Source organism: Chiloscyllium plagiosum, chromosome 14 (genome assembly GCF_004010195.1).
Source record: "Chiloscyllium plagiosum isolate BGI_BamShark_2017 chromosome 14, ASM401019v2, whole genome shotgun sequence".
Taxonomy (NCBI): Eukaryota; Metazoa; Chordata; class Chondrichthyes; order Orectolobiformes; family Hemiscylliidae; genus Chiloscyllium; species Chiloscyllium plagiosum.
In genome coordinates, this window is record NC_057723.1 from 35,497,069 (window position 1) to 35,522,934 (window position 25,866).

Below are 25,866 nucleotides of genomic sequence, written 5' to 3' on the forward strand. Positions count from 1 at the left end.
GGCGGCCTGTCTCCCCAATGTAGAGGAGGCCACATCGGGTGCAGCGGATGCAGTAAATGATGTGTGTGGAGGTGCAGGTGAATTTGTGACGGATATGGAAGGATCCCTTGGGGCCTTGGAGGGAAGTGAGAGGGGAGGTGTGGGCGCAAGTTTTGCATTTCTTGCAGTTACAGGGGAAGGTGCCGGGAGTGGAGGTTGGGTTGGTGGGGGGTGTGGACCTGACGAGGGAGTCACGGAGGAAGTGGTCTTTCCGGAACGTTGATAGGGGAGGGGAGGGAAATATATGCTTGGTGGTAGGGTCTGTTTGGAGGTGGCGGAAATGACGAAGGATGATACGATGTATCTGGAGGTTGGTGGGGTGGTAGGTGAGGATCAGTGGGGTTCTGTCCTGGTGATGATTGGAGGGGCAGGGTTCAAGGACGGAGGAGCGGGAAGTGGAGGAGATGCGGTAGAGAGCATTGTCAACCACGTCTGAGGGGAAATTGCAGTCTTTGAATTCCTTCGCCTCCGCCGCATCTGCTCCCAGGAGACCAATTCTAATACCGAACAACCCAGATGGCTTCCTTGTTCAAAGACTGCAATTTCCCCTCAGACGTGATTGACGATGCTCTCTCCACCGCATCTCCTCCACTTCTCGTTCCTCCGCCCTTGAACCCCGCCCCTCCAATCGCCACCAGGACAGAACCCCACTGGTCCTCACCTACCACCCCACCAACCTCCAGATACATCGTACCATCCTTTGTCATTTCTGCCACCTCCAAACAGACCCCATCACCATGCATATATTTCCCTCCCCTCCCCTATCAGTGTTCCGGAAAGACCACTCCCTCTGCGACTCCCTCATCAGGTCCACACACCCCCATCAACCCAATCTCCACTCCCGGCACCTTCTCCTGCAACCGCAAGAAATGCAAAACTTGCGCCCACACCTCCCCCCTCACTTCCCTCCAAGGCCCCAAGGGATCCTTCCACATCCATCACAAATTCGCCTGCACCTCCACACACATCATTAACTGCATCCGCTGCATTGTGGCCTCCTCTACATTGGGGAGACAGGCCGCCTACTTGCGGAACGTTTCAGAGAACACCTCTGGGACACCTGCACCAACCAACCCAACCGCCCCGTGGCTGAACACTTTAACTCCCCCTCCCACTCCGCCAAGGACATGCAGATCCTTGGCCTCCTCCATCGCCAGACCATGGCAACACGACGCCTGGAGGAAGAGCGACTCAGCCCCACCTTCTTGACCTGCAATCTTCTTCTCGACCTCTCTGCCCCCACCCCCTCTTTGGCCTATCACCCTCACCTTAACCACCTTCCACCTATCGCATTCCCAACACCCCTCCCCTAAGTCCCTCCTCCCTACCTTTTATCTTAGCCTGCTTGGCACACCTTCCTCATTCCTGAAGAAGGACTTATACCCGAAACGTCGATTCTCCTGCTCCTTGGATGCTGCCTGACCTGCTGCGCTTTTCCAGCAACACATTTTTCAGCTACTTCAAATCTAACTCAACATTTCATTGAATGACTTTTTTTTTTGCTGACAGTCAGTTGATTTGGGAAAAAGAGCACAAGCTGTGAAACGTGTGGATGAGAAGAATATTGTAGGTTTTGTTTGCTGCCATAGCAACAAACCTCTACTTAAGATAAATGAATGTGGGTCAGAGCTCCAAATCGCTTAACATTAACAAAAGATTTTGACTAATTCTCTCACAGATCATTTATCATCATCACAATTAATTCTCTGGAGGATTGGTATCTCACATACTGTTTCCTACAGCTTGTCACAAAGTGGGATAAAAAATGTTGACAGCATGGCCTATCAAAGTGAATGTGTCAGTTTGAAAAGCTGGTACTTTTGTTTGTTGATTTATAATGAATGGTATCAACAATGTAGGCAAGAATTCATCGGAATGGCAATTGTCCATTGAAAAGGAATTGAATTAACCCTTTATGAGAAATCATTTTTTTGGTATCTTCTTCGTCTGTACATGATAGATTGCAATTTTGAGCAACACCAGTCAATTCAGACTTCAAATCTCAAAATTTAGAAGTACCTGAATTATATAACAAAACATGGTGTTCCCAGGCACTTGGAGTTGTTTGATTATGCAACAAACTCTTTAATGATAAATAGCATATAATTAAATACACAAGGTGTTTTTCACAATTTTGAAAATTCATATTAATTTGAAGCAGAATAAAATCCACTGAGGACAGTGTGAAATGATGGTAATTATGAACGTTCTTAGTTTTTTACTGGACAGTTTGATACTCAGCATTGATAGACTGAACAATTGATAGTGTGAATTATTATTTAATATTGGTAAGTGGAGCTTGTATTGGTTAATAGTTGGAGAAAATCAACTATGAGTCATTTTTGAGTTGAAACATTAACTCTTTCTCTCACCACAGATGCTGCCATATCAGCAAAGTTTTTCCAGAATTTTCTCTTTTATTTCAAATTTTCAGGATCCACAGTACCTTGCATTTATTTGTGTGTGAAAATTAATCTCCTGATTGCCCATGTAAACTCTAGATTCTTTGCTCAGGTTAGGTTATATTTTCATGTCTCTTGCTCCCTCGCTGCAGATTTGGGAAAGATGTGAGTAAATAGTGATTCACATTTCTAATATCTGCTCAATTCCATAAACAACTATATCAGTTTCATAAACAGAAATTGCTGGTTAAACTCAGCAGGCTGGCAAGGTCTGTGGGGAGAAAGCAAAGTTAACATTTCAAGTCTGGTGACTCTTCATCAGAACTGAATTGTTTCAGTTTATTGTTCTTATGCATCCTGCTATACCAAATAACATCTAAAATATATATGCATGTAGTACGTGACATTCACATCAACATAAAGTACCACAAAAAGCTGTTTAAATGGGATAACTAAACACAGTCAGTACACCTGGATTTTCTCCTGCAGTTCTACATGAATACTTCAATCTTTATCCAATTCTCTTTTGAAAGTTATTATTGAATTTAAATCTATCACCCTTTCAAGGCACTGTATTCCAGACCATAACAATTCACTGAATAAAATTATTTTTCCCAATGTTGCTTCCACTTCTTGGCAAATCACTTTAAATTGATGTCATTTAGTTATAGTGACATTTTAATTTGCTACTGCAAAATATAAAACATTGATATTCGAATTCAACATTCACAAAAGACATATTTTTAACAGACTAAGAACAAAACAAATACAACTTGTGTGAGCACAAAACCAGGTAATGATTTTCTTTTGTTTGAGGGCTATATGTGGTTGAATTTCATCAAAAGCCAAAATATCATTTTAATAAGGAAACTGCTGTTTTTCTTATTATTCTTCGTGGCTTTGGAGTTGTTAAATTAACCATTAATGGCACGAGATAAATAGCCCAAAACATGGAACATTTGCTGGTAACTTCTTGTCAATGTCATTACTGTGGTGTATGAATTCATTGCTACATTCACTCATCTTAATCTTAGAATGATAGAATCTTTTGGAATTTGTCAGAAGCTTCTGTATTGGATTAAGAATCGGCTGCAGCATGTAAGAGAAAAAGTTGTCATCAATGGTTGTGGATCTGTTTCATTATTGACTGTCGATGGTATCCTCCAGGGATTAGTGTTAAGGCCTTTTACAGTTTATATACAAGATGAAAACATTTGGTAAAATGATTCACAGTTTTGTAGGTACTGTAGATAACAGTGTGTAAATTGATTCAGCATGTAAATCAATCCTATACATCAGCACCAAAATTTACATTTAGGCCTATGTTTAGTGTCGAAGTTGAACCACCATTTTCCGGTTAGTAAATGCTGAGGGCTATATTGTTATTAGACTTGACTTCATTTTTTCAACACATAGAAAGGATTATGCTCCCCTGATAAGTCAACACATGGGATCAAATAGATAATACAAGCCATGTCTCCAAGAAACTGTTTGGGAATTGAAGACATACTGACAGACAGCAGATTGTGCATGGTGACCAATGAACAGAAATTGGCCCTTCTGCCTCATACTGGCACTTCACATTTTATTCTTGGCCTGTAGGTCCTGTTAATGGATTGGTTTTGTAAAGATTGAAAGATTGACTTATGTGCTGTAACATGCAGTATTTTAGGGAATATGCGCTGCACATGGGTTATGCAGTTGCATTGAAAAGTTCAATTTCTCTAACTATGATCTGCACACTTAACTGTCACAATAATAGAATCCAAAGAATTAACAATATTTGTGTACTCATGAATTGGTAAACTGCAAATCATGTATCATTCAATTTAATGATGGTTAATACAGTAAAGCAATGTTTATGATTAATTATTTTATTTGCTTTGGTGTTTGTAGAATTTTTTAAGTTATTTACTCATCTATCCCATATTGATTATTAGTGGCTGCTACACTGTATTGAATAGTTTGATATTGTTCATCTATTAACACTTATATTACAGAGCTGCCGAGCTCTGATCATCCTAGTAACTTCAGGTATTGCCTCTAACGGCTCCTTTGGTATAGGAAACTGCATTTCAGTAGTACTCTTGAGAAAGTGGCGTGGATAAGCTTATCAAATTTGTGAGGGACACCTTTTAAAGACCTCATGCCTTGATGTAATTCTTACATTGTGTGAAAATTCAAGTTATTAATGGGTTGAAAAGGCAAAAGATAAAATTATAAACCTTTCAATGTTCTAACAACCTACAGGCCTGGATGTTTTGTTTCCTAATTCAAATCCTATTGTAACTTTCACCTAGAATCACGACCTAGCCAAACTATGGCCTGAAAGCACAAATATGAAAGCGCCTTCAGGTAAATCAGATTTCCATTAGAGTCATTACTTGGCCCTCCTTCTGGGAGCCTTCATGTCACATTGCATCGCAGCCTCATTTCTGTTTGCTTATAAATCACATCACTGACAAACTGCTGTGTATCTGACATTCCCCACATCGGATCAGTGTACCCATTCATTACGGACCCAGCATCACAGGCATATTGTGACTTTCACAGTGATATACAAACAAGGATAGGATAAAAGAATTCAGGAGATACCCAGAAAGCTCCAGCAGATGCCATATAGTCTCCAGAAGGAACTGGAGGAGGTTGAAGGAGTCAGATTTTATTGTGCTCACAGTAATTTCCTGTGGATAACCAAAGCACAATGTGGGTGTAGTCTGGAGATGTCTGAGGACACCACAATAGAACTGCATCCTCTGCTGCAGCAGGACTGCCACTCTGAAGGAGTGGGTGATCATCCCATCCTGTTGGACATCAAGGTAACAGCAATGTTTAACTTCTAAATGACTAGATGTTCTAAGGATCCACAGGGGATCTGTGTAAAATCTCACTGACCTCAACCCACAAACATATTGAAAATGTGTGTGGGCTCAGTGGCTTCCCCCAGGTATACAGGTTACTATAGACTGTACCCACCTGGCTTGGGAGTGCCATGTGATAACCTAAATGAACTTATTAACAAAAAAGTGTTCCACTCAGGCAATGCTCATCTGTGATCATCACTACCACAGCTTAGAGCTCTGCGTCAGGAATCCTGGAAGCTGCCATCACTATATTCTTGGTAACACTCAAATTCTTGCCTCTTTCCAAAAACTGAATGCCTTACATCCATATCTGGAAAACAAGGACTATCCTGTCCAATGATTGATGATTCCTTTGAGGGAGCTGCTAACTGGGATGTAATGCAGACCATAGTGCGAGCTTCTCTTTCTCCAGAGCCACTGTGGAACAACAACAGGGCTCCTCTCGATGAGATTTCAGTAATTGGATCACTCCAGAGGAGCAGATCAAATGTGCCTCATTATCCTGGTATGCAGGGCTCTACACAACTGGAGTAGGCAAGGAGGTAATGCTGTGGATGCTGAGGAAATGAGAGAGTGGCAGCAATCCTCCAAGGAGGAAGCTGAGAACATTGACCAGGAGAAACATCACCTTCACCATGATACGGTAATGTAGCATCAGATGTAACAAGCTGAAGAGAATGTAACTGATAGCCACTTCCAAGAGGTTGGGTTATACCATTGTATGGCACTAAGGTAAGTTAACTTCGGAGTTTAATTCATTATCATGTATCTGGGAGCTGTATACTGAATTCTTCCATGACTAACATCACTTTTTGAGAGAAATCCTGACACAGATTGTTTTGACCCTCATATCATCATTTGGTCTTTTGCTTCTGCAGTTTCACAGTAACCATGCAATACCTAAGTACTCTTTCCTCCAAAGTCTAAAGTGTGGGGCCACCAGTACAATGCACCATAAGACAGAGTCTGGATGTTCATAGAATATAAGACATCACCCATCCTTAAATGAGTATGCGCTACCTGATAAAACACTTAGGTAGAATCATTTCCCCATAGAAGTGTACACTCATGAGTGTTACTTAGTTGCACACTGGGTGTGGCAGAAGTGAGTGGAGGCAAGAACTGGTTTCAAGGCTTTGACATTAACTTTGGCCTCAGTGATCTCCTCATTAAAGTGCTACGTTTTGGCTGCACTCATGAGCATGAGGGTTGAAGGATGCCTGAACTCTATTGCTCTCCAAGAAAATTCTCAAAATTGAACAATACCTCACCAATATAACCTCAGTCCTCTTTGGGATTTATAAAAAAGGTGCTGAACTCTTAATCCAGGCATAGCCACTTAACCAAATCCTACAGCCAAAATTGATCAGACATGTATTGATTGAAAGTGCCTACATTTACAGATCAGTGAGTGTCCTTACAATGAAGTGTCACCCATGACACCATTGTGCCTTCAGAGTCTTTTCTTGCCTGCCCATCAACGTGTATTGGTACAATCCCAAGTTCTGCAGTTGGCCTGGAAGGAGCTTGATCTCTAGTGGAATCTTTTGGCCTGGAAGATTTGGGTGGATAACCCCAGGGGTGTTTGTAGCCAGAGGATGCAAACATGCTGACAATATTCTGCCAGAGACAGGATTATTGTCCTTGGCTACAACTTGCATAGGGTTGGAGATTGAAGTCAGGGTGGAGATGGAAGGTCCCAGCATCTCTGGAATATCCTGAGAGGAAACTTCTGGCATTCCTGCTGAGGTTCATCCTCTATCTGGTGCCTATTGGTACCACTGTGTCTCCCTAACAGGAAGAGGCATCGGAAGTGGTCATGTCCCTCATACCCTTCTTGCCTTGCTGTCAATTCTGAACTGCATTGACTAAAGTGATGGAGTGCTGGTCTATGTGAATCTCTGGCAGACATTGAGCTTTCCATGGTGGGTATCAAACTGTCCATGGAGAAATCCAGAAGCACATACATACTGGAGCCAAACTCCTCTCACCTCCAGTCAGTTTCTGGGTGTCACAACCAAACTTGCCTGCTACTCTTGCACTTGCACAAAGGCATTAATGACGACAGGGGCTTGGACTCCAGGCCAGTGACCTGGAGTAACTCTTACTGAACTAGCTGTGAAGTTGTGCCATCAAATATGGTCATTAGAATATGTTCCTGAACCTAGTCTAGAAAGAAGATCCACTGAGGTTCTCTGTTCTGCTAAAGGCTGCAGGAGAAAACTTTATCAGTGCATCCTTGAAGGGGTCTGTGGATTCTTCCTCAGAGCTGGAGGAGGAGATGATGGGGAATGATTAGCCTCCTTGGGGCAGAGGTCATGCAAGTCCAACTGATGACCATGAAAGAATTGTCCATATTTATGCAATAGAATTAGAAGCTTGGGTGTGATAAGAATATAATCAGAAAGGTGGGATCGAGAGAGCAGTTTAGCATGATGAAGCTTACTTGGGTGATTCAACTAGGAAGTATTGACATCCCCATATGAACAAGGAGGAAGTGAGGACTGTAGATGCTGGAGATCAATGTCAAAGAGTGTGGTGCTGAAAAAGCTACAGTCAGTCAGGCAGCATCTGAGGAACAGGAGAGTTGACATTTCGAGCATTAGCTGCTCATCAGGAAGAGCTTATGCTCGAAACATCGAGTCGCCCGGTCCTCAGATGCTGCCTGACCGGCTGTGCTTTCCCAGCACCACACTCTTCAATCTCCAAGTGAACACTTAAAGTCCTCTGCTGCTATATCGAGAATCTTCACTTCTTAGGAGACACAATTGTCAGCTGTTGCCCATCTTTTTCCTCTCTGTCCTGTTGTAAAACATTTTCTCCTACAAAAGGAGGGATTGAGTGAGCTAAAAGTGGCTGGAAGAGATGTTCATGATGGTTCAGAAGCAGGTAAGGCAGCGAGGTGTTCCCAGGAAATGAATGGGAAGCACAAAGAGCAGAAGCATTAGTAGCATAGGACAATGAAATGGGTGAGAGCTTACCTTTCTGACTAATAATGGTACAGTGTAAGGGTCAGTTCCTGGTTTACAGTATTTCAGCTGGTGTGCAGTTGGGGTTTAAATATAGCATCTATAGCATGAACACAGGGATTCACAGCAGTGCTGAGTACTTCTGTCCTGCTCCTGCATGACTACACAAGAAGGATACCTTAGAGACAAAACAAGCTGACAAGTGATAAGTAAACATTCACACCACACAAATGTCAGACAATATCATCTCCAATAAGAGACAATCTAATCACCATCCCTTGATGTTCATTGGGGTGACCATTACTGAATATCCACTATCAACATCCTTAGGTTTACCATTGACCAGAAACTCAATTGGACTCACCACATAAATGCAGCGGCTACAAGAGCAGGTCAGAGGCTAGGAATACTGTGGCAAGTAACTCATCTGACTTCCCAAAGTCTGTCCACCATCTGCGAGGCACAAGTCAGGAGTGTGATGGAATACTCCCTACTTGTCTGAATGGGTGCAGCTCCAACAACATATAGTTCACTTGATTGGCAATACATCCACAAATATCCATCCCTCCACCACTGATGTTGAATAACAGCAGCGTGTAAAATGTACAAGATGCACTGCAGAAATTCACCAAAGAGCCTCAGATACACTTTCCAAACCCACAACAACTTCCATCTTGAAAGACAAGGACAGCAAATACATGGGAACACCACTATTGCAAGTTCCTCTCCAAGTCATTCATCATCCTGACTTGGAAATATATCACTATTCCTTCATTGTCTCTGGGTCAAAATCCTGGAATTCCCTCCCTAACCACATTCTGGGTCTACCTAGAGTATGTGGACTGCAATGGTCCAAGAAGTCAGCTCAACCACCACCTTTGCAAGGACAACTAGTAAATGGGCAATAAATGCATTAGATGCATGTCACACAAGTGAAGAAAAAAAAGAGGTGAGCAACAGAAGATTGCATTGGAAAAGTCACCATGGACCACAGAGGGAAACAGTCCACGAAACTCCCTGAAAATAACAGCCAAATCCAGGGAAAGTTCAGTGCAGAGCTTCTGCTTCATAGCTAATCTTAGAAGTGAATTTCATAGTCTTTCAACTCTTTTTGATAAAACAACATGTCATTTGTTCTAAGTTTCTTAATTTTGATCTAAATTTAGGCTGCTCATTTTTGACCACTCCGCTTTTGGAAATATTCTGTTTGTACTACCCTTTCCATGCTTTCATATTTGTAATCACTTAGAGTCATAGAGACGTACAGCATGGAAACAGACCCTTCAGTCCAACCCGTACATGCCGACCGATATCCCAACCCAATCTAGTCCCACCTGCCAGCACCCGGCCCATATCCCTCCAAACCCTTCCTATTCATATACCCATCCAAATGCCTCTTAAATGTTGCAATTGTACTAGCCCCCACCACATCCTCTGGCAGCTCATTCCATACACGTACCACCCCCTGCCTGAAAAAGTTGCCCCTTAGGTCTCTTTTATATCTTTCCCCTTTAACCCTAAACCTCTGCCCTCTAGTTCTGGACTCCCCCACCCCAGGGAAAAGACTTTGTCTATTTATCCTATCCATGCACTTCTGCTATATCTTCCTGTATTTCTACAAAGAGCCGATTCTTTGAGTCTTTATATTCTTTTGTCCTCTACTGAAAGCTTCAATAACCTTCCTAGAATGTGATTCACAAAACAGCTCACAGTCTTGTAACTGACTTAATTTTTGTATAAATTCAGGATTACCACTTTGCTTTTGCATTCCACATCTCTTGAGACAAAATCTGCAATTCTAGTCTCTTTTCAAATGGCTTTATCAACCTGTAGTGCAGCTTTAGTGTTGTGTGAACCTCTACCCCAAATGCCCTCTTCTCTTCCACAGCACCAAGCCTGCTTAAATTCAGCATACCATTATCGCTGCAGAGCCTCACAACTACTGACGTTCAGTTCCATCTGCCTCTTTTTGATAAATCCTCATCTGAACGTTATTCCCAATGAAGTGTCTTTTCTTCTCCCACAGCATTAGCTGTGTATCCTATTTTACTGTCATCTGGAAATCAAATGCATGCGTCAGTCGAAAGTAAAGATTTCAACTTTTTTAAAATTACGTTTTCAATTGAAATTGCAAAATGCCAATATTAACCAGTTAAGCAATTTGGAAGGCAGGATTGGAAGCAATCAAGTACCTTGCAAGAGAAGTAAGAAGGTCCAGGTTCAATCCCACCTGCCTCAGGTGCGTTTTCTAACAGGTCTAACCCGGTTGGGTTAAACTAAAAAGCTTGGAAGGTGAGAGGTGCTTAATAGCTTTTCTGAGCAGGTTGATTAGAAAATATCTAAAAGCTGTTAAACCAGTCAAACATTACTTACTTCCACTACTGCTGCTGCTAAGTATGAAGGCAAGTATTTTAGTTTGTTTTTTGTTTTCAAGATAGTATGTATAAGCTGCTATCTTTAAAAAGTTTAATTTTCCTCAGATTAACTTACTAAACTTTGTAGATTTATTTTGAAGACAATAAATCTGCACAGAAACCAATCACTTACAAACATTGGGTTCTGTGCAGATTCATTGCCTTCAAAACTAGTTACAGCCAATTGTTTTGAGATCAGCAGAATGAGAATCTTTTTGGTTTTAGTTAAATAATAGCTTTTCAACCAGAAAAAACACTCGCTCGAGGGTCAACTCAAAATGTTTGTTGGAGATAAAACCAATTCCTGCAGACTCTGTACCCCCCCACCCGACTCCACCATTGCAAAAATGAATTTCTTTCCTTCAAGATTCAGTAATTTTTAAATACATCCTTGCTTCATGATCATAGCTATGATATGCTTCCAATACTTCCTGATTTATACTTTGTCCTATAGGGAGGTAACTCTTTGGGTGCCTATAGACAACTCCCAACCATGACTTCTTTGCCATGCTATTACCTTTTACCACCAAACTTTTCCACATCAAAATCTTATGTCCTGACATCACTATTCGCCACTACACTGATACTTTATTAACAAACCTACCCCCCTCCTTTTCATTTGTGCCTATTCTTCTGGAATATTCTTAAATATTGAGTTGCTAGTCCGGATTACCCTGAAACAATATCTGTATAATAGCTACCAAGTGATATGCATTTGTTGCTGTTTGTGTTGTCAACTCATCTATCTTAATACAAATGCTGTATTTATTCAAATTAAATGCATTAAGATTTGATTTCTTACCATTAATACCTATTCTGCCTCTAATTTCTTCTGAACTTTTCTGGTTATATTTTCTACCCTCCTGTTAAAGTTTGATTATTGTTTGCCTGTTCAATACATATATCTCTGATCATTAATTTTGCTTTGATCTTTTCAACTTATCTTCAAGTATACCCTTTAATTAGATTAAAGCCCTGCCAACATCCCAAATCTCTGATGTCTAATTTTAAAAGCTGAAAGCAATGTAGAAGCACCATATTCTCAGCCATGACATTTTCTATAATCTTTAGCCAGTGTCATGAACATCAGAGAGCAATTAGACTTCCAAATGCTGTTAGTTTACATGAATGTGAATTTTTTTTCCTTTATTTGTATAATAATTATAGCACAAGATTAAAGCTCACAAGTAATATAGGAGTTTGCAATTCTATACTGTGTCAAAGATTAGGCTTTACATTAAATTAATGTGTGGCAGAAAGATATATTTTTCTATTGGTTTACCTTTGGAAGTAAGATTTGGAATTGTGGGTAAATTAGAATTTAAAACATCTAAAATAAATTGGTTTCTAATCACATTTTTGAAGTATTGAGTTTTTCATTTTCTCTCAAGTATGGAAATGCAAAAACACAAATTAACTGAACACATCAATTTAAATTTCCAAAGCAATTTCCACTTAAAATCCTGAATAAGATTTTCAGACCCTGTTGTCCACTTCAATTATTTCAACTGGATTCAGTTCTCAGAGCAATTTGTTTTTTTTTTCTCCTACAGTATTTCAAAGGCAGAACTTGAAAATTTCAAGTATGCATATGTCTTTCAAAATTATTTTTGCTAAACTTATCAATGATATGCAATATGCAGAAAATGATGAAAGCTTGAATGCCTGTTCATTTTTCTGTCAGCTTTGTATCCTTTATTGTCTTATAAGTGATTTCAGTTTATTGTGGAAAATTTCAGATGCAGAGAGCATGCTATATAAGTAGCCGCATTTTTGCAGTATGGCATGTTACATGACAGCAAACCCCACAATATTTCAAAGCAGATTTCACTGAAAAGGAAAATCGAGAGAAGTGTGAAATGGGCTGCTGACTTGCTGACCTGTTTCACATTAGTGCACAGAGTTAAGGTCTATCCCATAGAGTGTAAACTGGCTTAACTCTACCAGGTTGTTTCATTTTAAATGGTGTAATAGAGGCACAGCTACCATATCAGTTGAACTTAAATTAACTGCCAAGAAAATCAAACTTGTAATTCCATAAGAAAATGAGTGTTAAAAATCATTGTGGGCAATGTTTCCATCATGTTTAATTATGTCTTTGTGTGTTGTCATCCCATCTCAGTAAATGTATAAGATTATGAAACAAAATGCTTTATTGCTACTTTTGTTGAAATTGAGTTAAGTGAGCAGCAAATGATTCCTAGCTTGAAAATATAATAGTGACCCTTCTGCTGATGGTTTTGCTGTGCACATTACTCATTTCTGGTATTCTGTTTTTCATGACTTTCGTGGACCCTTCACTTTTACTTGGGGCTGTATTAAAGCCTTTGACAGAGTTTTGGGGTGGTGTGTATGGGATCTAAACATCACCATCACATACTCTACCAATAAACCTGTGTTAAAATTCGCCAGTGACTAATTGAATTTCCTCTCAAACACACTAGCTTAACTATACGATTTGGATGTTCTGCATATTCATTTTATATTTGCTCGGTAATTCTTTGTCAACTTGAATTGTCCTAAATTCCAAATCACCTTTTTTCCAATGCTTCTCATACATCATTGACTAATTATGTCCATTCCAATCAATTTGCTGAGCCTTCAGTTGCCATTGGAGGCACCTCACAGGGTTATTCACCACTTTTAACCCTCTTTCATCTAGACAGGTAAACCTGGTCTCTTGCCAATTCACTCTATTTGTTTAGCCTGCCAACCTGCTCCCACCAATTCCCTTGAGTTGTGTTTAGTCTGACCTTTATTAGCTCCTCTTCAGAGCACTGCCTGTCATCTTGCACTACAGGAACAACAGAGCTTCAAGGCCTCTGATTGACCTGCAGCTACGTTGGGACATTCTTCCTTGATTGGGCTGAAGTAAGTCTGACCCTTAGGCAAAATAAGCAGCTGCCAGATGTGAAATGATTGTGGAGCAGAAGCTGGTACCCTGCTTTCTCTTCACATGGTAGAGCAGGAATCCCCCATATGAAAAATCCCATCATTGTTTTCTCTTTCATTCTTCCTCACTTTGTTTTTTTACGTTCTCTCTTTCTGTATTAATATGTTTAGTACCTCCTCAGAATTCCACTTTTTCATTTATCCTCAACTCCAACTAACATTATTCTTCCTTTCCATTTCTTGAGTAGGTTGACATGGGAATCTACTGAAGCATAACACTCTTCCGCCATTAATGGATTCTTATCCTTTAGTGTTTTCATTCCCTTATGCTGAGATTATATTTCATTATATTACAATTATCAATTTTTTTTTTGGTTTGGAGCTGTGAACTGTGAGGTAAGAGCTGAAGATGGTGTTTGAATTGTGAGAAACAGCTTGTTCCAAAAAAAGAGGAGAATAAACAAATTGATGTTGTTTTTTGTGAGGCCAGGCCAGAAAGTTAATTGCATTTTCGTTTATTGTTCAAACTGCTCTGTGGACATTTCAATTCCAGTGAGGTATTGTATTTAAACAGATGGTAGATGTTTGAATATTAGTTTGGACAAAGTCGGAAATTGGTGCTAATCAATCTAACAAATAAAACTTTTGAGAAGAAACAGAGGAACCAAAGTTTGAACTGGTTTTGAACTTTGTTTTGATCAGAAAGATTCTGAATGTCAAAGTTACAAGATAGAGGTTTAATTAGTCCCTGGTTATCCTGCTATTATCAACGTGTTGCAAGTTCAGAGGACAGAATCTTAGTTATAAGAATTCAGTGAATATTATTCTAAGCCTACTGGTAGCTCTTTACATTGACTGGTATCTTCAGAAACCAAGCAAGATACAATCCTACATGCCTGTGTGACGACAGATCCTGAAAACTGCTTTAGTGAACTGACCAGTAATTTCATTTATTTTCCCTTTTGACTTATCCCCTAATGATTCCTGATGAAGGGCTTTTGTCTGAAAATCAATTTTCCTGCTCCTTGGATGCTGCCTGACCTGCATCACACTCTCGACTCCTATCCTCTAATTGTGACTGTTTGTCGAGCTGTCCTTTTGTGAGTGGGTGTTAGAATCAAAGAAGATTGTGCTTAAATCATGGACATTAATTAGATTACCTTGTTGTTTAATTTGGCTCTGTTCTACTGTATTATTAATAAATTTTTAATTCATGTTTTAAGCTATAAGCTTGGTGTTTCGTATCCGTCATTCACAAAGTCTAGTATTGGTTATTCAAAAAGTCTGGTTAGGAAGAATTGGGACAATTTTGAGGACCATTGAGTAATTTAATTTTACTGGGTTGTGAATACAGGGACAAGGAGGCTGATTAGATTTGGCTGGCTGTCTTCATGTTGTAACATCTTTTACATCCAAAAGTTAGAATAATCTGGTAAATACTTCCTATTTACCTCATTATTGATTTTTAAAAATGTATTCACTCACTGGATGTGGGCATTGCTGGCTAGACCAGCAGTAATTGCCCATCCCAAATTGCCCAGAGGACAGTTATGAATCAACCGCATTGCTGTGGGTCTAGAATCACTTGTAGACCAGACCATGTAAGGACAGCAGTTTCCTTCCCTAAAGAACATTAGTGAACTAGATGGGTTTTCCAGATTATTGACAATGGTTTTGTGGTCATTATTAGACTTATAATTCCAGATATTTTTCATTGAATTCAAATGCCTCCATCCTCTGTGATGGGATTTAAACCCAGGTCCCCAGAACTTTACTGTGTCTATGGATTAATCATCCAGCAATAATACTACTAGGCCATCACCTTCCTACTAACCTACTTTTTATTTATAACTTTAACTATTAACTTGAGACTGTCACCATAGTTTCAGAATTAAAATAAGTTTGACAGTCAACTACATGTAGCAAAATCAAATTTCCAGATCCTACCAAGGTAGTATTTATATTGATACTGGAATTCAGGATATAACAAGGCTTCCCAGGCAAGGAACATTTCATAAATATGCATTTCTAATCTCTTTCTAAAATAATGGATCATAGGTAGGCCAAACAAACTGCAGTAAATAGTACGGTGACTTAATATATCAAGAATAAACTTTTTTACTTTATGTACTTTGATGTATTTTAGTTCTTCTTTATACATGAGCTATTCATGTTGAGAAAGCCATGATGGGCATGCTGTGCCAAGATCAGGCCTGCTCATTCAACATTTAAGGAAGTCTCCAGCATCAGGAAACGGATCCTCTTACCCCATGACCTTTACCCTATAATCCCCCTCCCATCAGTACTTGCCTGTTTGTTGGATCCCTGCTCAATCTGAGACCTTGGGCGGGTGTATTGTGGCAATGCTGTGGTTTTAAGAGGTCTGTTATGTCCTGGTTTGTTTCAGAGAGAGATTGAAGGAGTGGCAAGCAGCGGATGAGAAGTTAAACAACTTGTGAGACCTTGGAGTATTTTTAAAAGTTGGAACAATAGAAGAGCCTGAATGGGTGTGGCCAAACTCTCACAGATAAAGGATTTTTAGTTAGCTTTCAGCAGTTGCAGTTGTGGACTTGAAGTGGGTGTTAATTTTACCTCTCTGAATTACAGCCAAAAGCTAATGGTCTGGTGGAATTATTATTGGACTGTTAGTCCAGAGACCCAGCTAATGTTCTGGAGACATGAGTTTGAATTCCACTGCATCATATAGTGGAATTTAAATTCAATTTTAAAAACATCTGGAATTAAAAGTCTAATGATAGACATGGATCCATAGTTGATAGACAGAAAAACCCATCTGGTTAACTAATGTCCTTTAGGGAAGGAAACTTCCATCTTTACCTGGTCTGGTCTACGTGTCACTCCAGACCCACAACAATCTGGTTGACTCTTAAATGCCCTCTGGGCAATTTAGGGTTGGGCAATAAATACTGCCTGGCCAGCGACACCCTCATTTCATGAGCAAAAATATACCTGAGTGTTCTCTTCCTAGGCCGCTGGATTGCAAGTGAGACAAAATGTGTTTGCTGAATTTTGCTAAAAGGTGTGTTTTTGGGATATTACTACATTGGAACAGTTAATTAGTAAAAGTTACTATATCTATTATTCTGTTAAGCTTTCCAATAGAGTTAAATTATTCTAAGTTCTTCTTTCTTGTGCTGTATATTAACCATAGTGTTTGAATAAATTGTGTTTTGCTTAACGCCAAGCAGTTTGACCAATCAAGTTGTATCTGGAACACTGCACTTCACATTTGCCTTTAAAATAAGGTAGTAAAAAAAAGTTAGAGTGTAGGCTACCTTCTTAAAATATTTTGATGGGTTCTGGTCTGGTCCATAACACTAGTGCTAGCAGTACTCACTGTCTTCCTGGTGGCATTGCTGAGTACAGAAGATTGCTGGTCCCTAACAATATTTCGGCATCCCCTGCCCCCTTGTCCCAATTCTTGATCACAAGGGAAGGCCAACTACTGGCCTGCAAATTGCTTTTGATTTGACAGGCCTTTTAAAAGAGACAGTGTATGGCTTTTCATTTGGTGGGTGAGCAACTTGCCTCCGTTAACATCAACCCTGTGTGCAGAATCTCATGGAGGTGATGCTGGGATCCAAGTTATCAGTGAGTCCCCTGCAAAACTTCTCTTAAGGAAACCGCTGCATCTTGTGCCACTCATGCATTGCCAAGGAATTGGTGGCTTAATCCAGGTGGAGGCAGAAAGGCTGTCACACAACTGTGCAATTAAGTGACCCTACTCCCAAACTCACTGTGGGAGATCTGGAGCAGTGGATTTGTAAGATGGTGAGGATATGTAAAGTGTAGTGTACTGACCACATCAACATTCATGTCTCAATACCAGCTCAAACTTTTAATTGAAAGTTTAATGTGCATATATTATGGACAGAGTTTAGATTAGAGTGGTGCTGAAAAAGCACAGCAGGTCAGGCAGCATCTGAGGAGCAGGAAAATCGACGTTTCGGGCAAAAGCCCTTCATCAGGCTCTATTCGGGCTTTTGCCCGAAACGTCGATTTTCCTGCTCCTCGGATGCTGCCTGACCTGCTGTGCTTTTCCAGCACCACTCTAATCTAAACTCTGGTTTCCAGCATCTGCAGTCCTTGTTTTTACCTATACATTATGGACAACTCATTCTAACAAATATACCATTAGCATCTTGAAGGAATATTGCCATATTATTGCAACAGAATCGATTCTTAAAGAATCATCATTGGCTTCCATGAGCACAAGTTCATGGACGTATAACAAATTGAACCTGTGGCATGGGATAGGTTCATATAGCGCACTTTTGCTGATGGTTGAATAGACTGATCCAGTAGAGGAATTATCTAACAATATGAACTGGTCACCAGGTGGCATCGCCAGTGGTTGCTTTCTTTATTGGTACCAGTTGTCAAGCCATTGGCCATCATAGTGACACACGCTAGCCCAAAGGTGTTGTCACCATTTTCTCTGTCCCAGATATGTCTCCAGGTACATGAATCAAGGTGTAGGTCCTTCATTTGTAAGCAACCTTATAGTTTATCTGGTTCTGGATATGTCACCATACAGAAATCGTAAGCGATACAATTGTCTGTCATCCTGTCAGTGTGCCTGAGCTATCTGCGAGGCTTCTATTTGACGAGTGCCAATATAATTGGGAGCTTTACCTTTGAGGTTCAGCTGCATTCCATAGTGTGCTGCAAGCAGAGATTAAAGTTTGTGAGCTTCTCTTTCCTTGAGAGCCAAGTCACATTGTTTCAATGACCATTGCACAAGGTACAGAGAACACAATCTCATGAATTTGAATCTTGGTCCTAAGAGACAGCTTGATTTTAGTCCATGCACATTTCATGTGTTGTCTAAAAAAAATACTGTTTTCCCATGTGTTTATCGAATTCTGCATCAAGAGACAGATTGCCTGTCAGCATGGACCCTAGGAAACAGAATTTTCTCACCACTTCCAAAGATGTTATTTGGTTTATCAGGGGCTGAGATGTCACACCATGTTCCAAGGAGAGGATTTTATCAAGGGGTTAAACAGCCCCAACAAAGAATTGTATGTTAAAATCGCTGAATGATTTTATGTAACTTTAATTGTTATTTGTTTTTCTTTTCTTAGCCCTGGATCCAACAAAAGACCCATGTCTGAAGATGAAATGCAGTCAACACAAAGTCTGCGTAACCCATGACTACCAAACAGCGCTTTGTGTTAATCGCAGACAGCTAATGCACAGGTGGGAAAGGATTTCTAACAGCTTGCATTTACAGGATGCACACTTAACATTGGAAATACACCTGCAGAGTGGTTTATAGATGAGATAATTGAAACTGAACACTCAGTAGGAAGAATAGTTGGAGTGGATTTAAACACCAAAATCAAAAAGAATGTCGTCAGTGGAATCAAATTGGTGCCAGGTCTCTCCTTCCTTGAACCCAATTGTGCTTTTTGGTCTGTAATATTACTGAGAAGAGAGCGATACCATACAGACAGTTTGTTCTTTTGAATCTGCTCTGCCTTTCAACGAGAGCATGGCTGATCAGCTTCAAATCCACCTTTCAATATTATCTTTATATCCTTGAATTTTCAAAATACCCTAAAATCTATTAACCTCTGATTTGAATTTACTCAAAACTCAGCATCCGCAATCTTGTGGATTGAAAATTGCAGAGACCCACAGTTCTCTTCTCAGTGCAAAATGGTGACTCTTCATTCTGAGATTGTGAGTTGAATTTTCATTTCACAATGCCTGCATGCACACAGACTGAAGAACAAGCAGGGGGAATGCTGGTCTGCATTTTCATACTTGCCTTCTGATTCCCACTGCCTGCCATTTCTCCTCGTTTGGGAAATGTGGCACTTTGCAACCCAGCATACACTTCAGTCCCCGACATAAATGTCTGCTCCAGGTTTTCCTGCCCAGAAGCCTGTTGGACACTGCCCAGTAAGTCAGTTTGTGAGCCTTGGCCGAAGCATCCTTTGGAGTCATGAACAGTTTGCCAATAAATTTAAAATTACTTTCTCATGACAACTGTCAAAATTTAATGGTTTTTAATGCCTTTTATATATTTTCAATGCAGTGATTGATCACAGGGTTTTGTCTTTAAAAGATAAGTGATAATTAAATTGATTTGAACTGTTGAAGGAAGGACTAAATGCATTCAAGGATAAAGGTATAGTTGCTTCAGTCCAAATAGACCATAGAGCTGCTCTCTCATTAGAGAGAGATAGACTGTGGTGGTTTTAACCTAAGGGTTACCTGCCATAGGTAAGGGGCAAGGTTGAGAAAGAGAGTTCTTTGCGACAACTTCAGTAAGGTGGGAATTGAATCCATGCTGCTAGCATCAGTGAACATTGAAAACCAGCCATCCAGCCAACGGAACTACTGATCCTCTAAATGCATTGGATTACTTTCTCCTGTGAATAAAGTATTTCCATAGTATGGAGAATCAAATATAAATACTTGGCTTCATTTTCACATTGGTTTAGTGTCCTAACATCTGCTAAGCCTTTGAAGCACATTTTCAGAATTTACTTTGTGCGTAAACTAGTCATAAAATAACACTGGCATGTCTTTGAAATGCTCATGAAATAAATAGGAAGCAATCAGATGTTCAAAATTCCTTTTTATCCTCTTATATTTACACAAAACTATTAATCAAACACAGGCAGTGAAAATCTTGTTGAAAACAAAACCAGCATCCTACTTGAGATTTCTTAAAATTGTCAAAATAAACAAACAGGTATTGAAAATCAACTTCAGTGACAGATAAACCTATTACAAACTGATACAACAGTTAGTTAAATAAAGTTAGCCAAGTTGTGTAAATGACCTCTTACAGGACAAATGTGTATCTTGGGGTTTGTCTTAGTATTCATAACGAGGCAATCTGATAACACAGATGCCTGATCAATTCAGCCTACTCTCGCTGATACAGATGCCTGATGGCCTCATTATGAATGGTTAACAGAGTTTCAAAACACATTAATGCCTTCAGCCCTGAAGTGGTCTGTTACAAGTCATTCAAATACTCAAAGTTGCTGTGACAATATGCATTCTTTCATACATGTTGCAATCTGGAGCTTTTGGTTAGTAATGCTACAAGGTACAGCTTTCTTTCTGTCATAGAACTGATGCCAGGAACCCCTCTTGCTCTTACCAACTGCAACTGACCTGTGTCGGATGGATTTGCAGATTGATAATGTTATAAAGTTGAAGGCATGTACTGTACTTTTAAGGGAGTTTGAATTTATGTTTATGCCTAAAATGTTGACTCTCCTGCTCCTCAGATGCTGCCTGACCTGCTATGATTTTCCAGTGCCACACTTTTTGGCTCTATCTCTGCAGCATACCCTATTCATCCTTTAACCTGACCTGACTAGCCCTCAGCCCAATCGTCTTTACCCACCCTACCCCTAATACACTTACCTACTCTCTGCAGCTTTTCAAACAAGCTTTTAGGACATTTAACTTATTTACCAGATAGGGGAGCTCCTGTCATAAACAAGGATGGGGTATGTCTTCTCCCAGTAATCTACATATCAAGAAGCAGTTACATTTTGGGTCCAGTTTGCATTTCTGCCCAAGATTTCTGACCCCACATTATCTAGAATGGATCTCCAAAGTGGCAGACAGCAGCAGGAATTGAAAGGTGATCTGACAGTGATTGCCACTTCTCAATGACTCAGGCCATTGTTTTCCATTTATTGTTTCATCTGCCGTTCCCCGTGAGCACTCTTCATCGCTCCTAACACTTCCTCACATCCCCAGCACCTTCCTATGCAATCATGGGGGCTGCAACATTTGCCCATGTATCACCTCCCTCCTCACTGTCCAAGGCTCCAAACACAAGTTTCAAGTGAAGCACCATTTAATTTGTACTTCTTTCAATCTATTACATTCTCTGACCATATTGCAGTCTTTTTTCTATTAGTGTGACCAAATGCAGATTAATTAATCACTTTGCAGCTCTTTAAAGCTTCCAGAACTCAATATTGAAGTCCAAAACTTCAGAGCTTCACAGTCTGACTGCATGATATCTATGCTTCATTTCTCTTACATTCTATCTACTCCTTTCTCTACATGCCCCCACGACCCTCCTGACCAAGGGCTTATATTGTTTTTGTGTCTTGTTACTTTGGTCTCAGCAGAGTGGACCCACTGTCTCCTTTTCCCACCTTCAATTACATCCATTTTGCAACACTATTTCTCTTTCACTGCAATTTGCAACCTCTTTGTTTTTGGCACTGTGTCTCCACACCATGTGTTCTGCTCACCCACCCACCCAGCTTCTGTCAAAATTATTTAAAAAATTCAACTTCATTCAGTTCTCAAGAAGCTTCATATCAGACTTTTTTTTTTAGATTAGATTACTTACAGTGTGGAAACAGGCCCTTCAGCCCAACAAGTCCATACCGACCCGCCGAAGCGCAACCCACCCATACCCCTACATTTACCCCTTTAACCTAACACTACGGGCAATTTAGCATGGCCAATTCACCTGACCTGCACATCTTTGTGACTGTGGGAGGAAACCGGAGCACCCGGAGGAAACCCACGCAGACACGGGGAGAATGTGCAAACTCCACACAGTCAGTCGCCTGAGTCGGGAATTGAACCCGGGTCTCTGGCGCTGTGAGGCAGCAGTGCTAACCACTGTGCCACCGTGCCGCCCATCTGTAACTTGAACCATTAACTCTGCTTTTCTCTCCACAAGTGCTGCCAGAGCTGCTGAGTTTCTCCAGCATGATCTGTGTTTATTCTAGCCATCCATGATCTTCCCTACTAGCCCAATCTGTAACTATCCCTCCGTAGTGTCTTGATCACTTACATTCCCATCTAGGTAAGAACAATGACTACATTCCCATCTAGCTCTTTCATTAGCAAATCTCAGTTTGTCACACTGAAATCTCTCATCTTGATTTTTCCTAATCAGTCTATTCAGGAATGTTACTATGCGCCTCCGGAGCAAATGAGATTTGAAAATAGGTCATCTTGCTCAGAGGTAAGGACATTATCACTGTGCCACAAGAGTCCTAGTTCTTGGATCTACATTTCTTTTTTCTTGGTCTTACATTTATGTTTTCCTCATGGACCTGTTCAGAGATGTTACTACCCACTACTGGAGCAGGTGGGACTTGAATACTGCCTCACCTGGTGCAGAGGCCACAAAAGCCCTTGATCTTAGATCGAGTTTTTTTCTGTTTTTTTTTTGTTTGATCATGCATCTAAGTTATTAATATCGATTGGAAATAGCTTAGCCCCAATTACTGATCCCTGCAGTTACATCCAGTTACAGAATCCAACCTGAACATGATCCAATTATTTACTGCTCTCTGTTTCCACTCTTGTTCTACTCCGAATTCTCAATTCATGCCAACTATTTGGAAATACAATTGAAACTCATGTGCTGGTTTCCCCTCATCTTGTTACAGCATCAAAAGTTTTAACAGATTTGTTAAACATGATCTCTCTTTCATAAATTTGTGTTGACATTACTTAATCACACTGAAGTTTCCTAAACTTGTTGTTACCATAATCCTAATAATAAATTCTAGAATTGACTCCTGTTTTCTGCCAACTGGCCTCCCATTTCAATAACTATTTCTCATTTACTCCAGTTTTAAAATTGTTTATGTTTGACACATTCTGATCCTTGGCAACTAAAAGTCTGGAAGATCAAAACCAATGCATCTGCTATCTTCAAAGTTATTTTTCTACATCCGTCCAAATTAAGGCAAATAAAACATAGATTCAGATTTTTGCATTCAAGATGAGAACATATTCAGCAAATTTTCCAAGAAAGAGTGACCCAGGTGGTTGGAGTTTCATTCTGGAATAATGAGCTTCCCTGGCAGGTTGTCTAGGTAACCTCTGAACTCTACTGAAGTTTAGTAAAGCAGTAATAACAGAAAACAATTTACTGTAGACCTCATTCCTCACACCACTGTGCATGCTAACCCTATGCACCCTCATGCTCTTCATGCCAACCTCTTTATGCCCACTCCAGGATTCTTTCTAGCCAATATGCCAACTTATGCTCTGCATCCACTATCCTCTGCCCATACCTACCTTGCAACTTTCCTAGTATCTAGCATGGGCAGACCTCAGACCCATGCAGAGGTAAGATAAAATGAAGTTCTGTCAGAGACTTCATGTATTGAAAACAAATTCTTATTCTGTTACTACATTTACACGCACTTAGTTAAATAAAGGACATGACAACAAACTTTTCATTCAAGTGAACAGAATAGCAAGTATTGAAATGCATTGTCCCACAACAAACAGTCTTTTAGATGTCAGGCAAATGGACAAATTGCAGGTACCCTACTATGATAATGGATGGTTGTAAAGTCAATCATGCAAAACTAATCCAATAATGGAAGCCTTCAAGATTGTATCAATGGACAGAGGAAAATAAAAATAGTCCAGATATGTTAAAGGCAAAGCTTCTAAATTCTTTCACAGCTTGACAGCTCCCTTTGTCAGGTTCTATTGACAAGTTTCTCGACAGCTCTCTTTGACAGGATCTCTTGACATTTTTGACAGATCCAATGGAATACCTTCCCTTTCAAGGACTACTCTGGCTATCTGAACAAATCCATTAAGTTCAGTCTGTTCTTACCAGGCCTAAGCAACACACTTTGGATTTCATATGCCAAAGCTACCAACATTCCACTTCATCTGAGGCATCTAATGATTCAAATGGCCAGCATGTGCTGTGAAACATGGATGACTGAAACACAGTCCATCTCCATAAAAATGGGAAGTGTCATTCTAAAGCCAGATCTTTGCCACTTCTGCTATTCTGGCATGAGAAAGAGATTCTCATAATGAAAATTTGGGATATAGTTCATCTTTATTGAAAATCTAGTTCTTTATTCCCAAATGATATCTGTGGCATTTAATATTCAGGCAAAAATGTAAAGCCAGTTTTTCTTCTAAAATTTCCTAATTCTTTTCTTAACAAGAAAGGACACTTTACAGAGATATTAGAGAAAGGGAGATATATGTCCTTGGGGATGCTTTTGCTAATGCTGTTGGGGAGGATTTAAACTTAATGTGGCAGGGGAATGGGAACCACATGAGGAAGTTAGTGGGCAGGAAGGAGGTAGTAACTAAAGCCTGTAAGGAACTAGATAATGAAGACAGTGTGACTAAGGGGAAGAGTAGGCATGGAGCAGGTGTTGCATTAGAGAGGATATCACAGTTGTGCTGAAAGAGGGCACTATGGAAGACTCGAGCAGTGAGGCAACATGGGCAGAGCTCAGAAATAAGAAGGGTACAGTAACAATTTTGGGATTGTGCTACAGGCCTCCGAATAGCAAACATGAAATAGAAGTACAAATATGTAGAGAGATCATAGAAAGATGTAGGAGCAACAGGTTGGTGGTGAAAGGAGATTTTAATTTTTCCAATATTGACTAGGGTTCATTTAATGTTTGAGGTCTGGATGGAATAGAATTTGTAAGGAGCATCCAGCAGGGTTTTCTAGAGCAGTATGTAAGTAGTCCAACTCAGGAAGGGGCCATACTGCACCTGGTATTAAGAAATGAGCCCGGCCAAGTGGTTGAAGTTTCAGTAGGGGATTACTTTAGGAATAATGATCACAATTTCATAAGTTTTAGAATACTCATGGACAAAGATGAGCGTGGTCTTAAAGGAAGAGTGATAAATTGGGGGAAGGCCAACTCTACCAAAATTCAGCAGGAGTTGGGGAATGTAGATTGGGAGCAGCTGTTTGAAAGGAAATCCATTTCAGTACGTGGGAGACTTTTAAAGAGAGGTTTATTAGAATGCAGGAGAGATATGTTCCTATGAAAATGAGGGATAGAAATGGCAAGATATGGGAACCATGGATGACAGGTGAAATTGTGAGACTAGCTAAGAGGAAAAAGGAAGCATAGTCCAGGCAACTGAAAAGAGGTGAAGCTTTGGAAGAATATCAGGAATGTAGGACCAATCTGAAATGAGGAATTAAGAGGGCTAAAAGGGACCATGACATAGAACATAGAACAGTACAGCACAGACCAGGCCCTTCAGCCCACGATGTTGTGCCGACCATTGATCCACATGTATGCACCCTCAAATTTCTGTGACCATATGCATGTCCAGCAGTCTCTTAAATGTCCCAAATGACCTTGCTTCCACAATTGCTGCTGGCAATGCATTCCATGCTCTCACAACTGTTTGTGTAAAGAACCCGCCTCTGACATCCCCTCTATACTTTCCTCCAACCAGCTTAAAACTATGACCCCTCATGTTAGTCATTTCTGCCCTGGGAAATAGTCTCTGACTA

At 40.2% G+C, this 25,866-nt stretch overlaps 1 protein-coding gene across 5 annotated transcripts in view; it reads left to right on the plus strand.

Moving 5' to 3' along the window:
• The window catches only part of LOC122556622 (testican-1-like), a 527,512-nt gene that overhangs the window by 334,245 nt on the left and 167,401 nt on the right, over nucleotides 1-25,866 (plus strand). For all 5 annotated transcript variants that reach the window (XM_043703533.1, XM_043703530.1, XM_043703529.1 and 2 more), the window contains one exon: nucleotides 18,689-18,803. In XM_043703533.1, coding sequence (XP_043559468.1) covers nucleotides 18,689-18,803 — 115 coding nt within the window. The remainder of the gene's footprint in view (nucleotides 1-18,688; nucleotides 18,804-25,866) is intronic.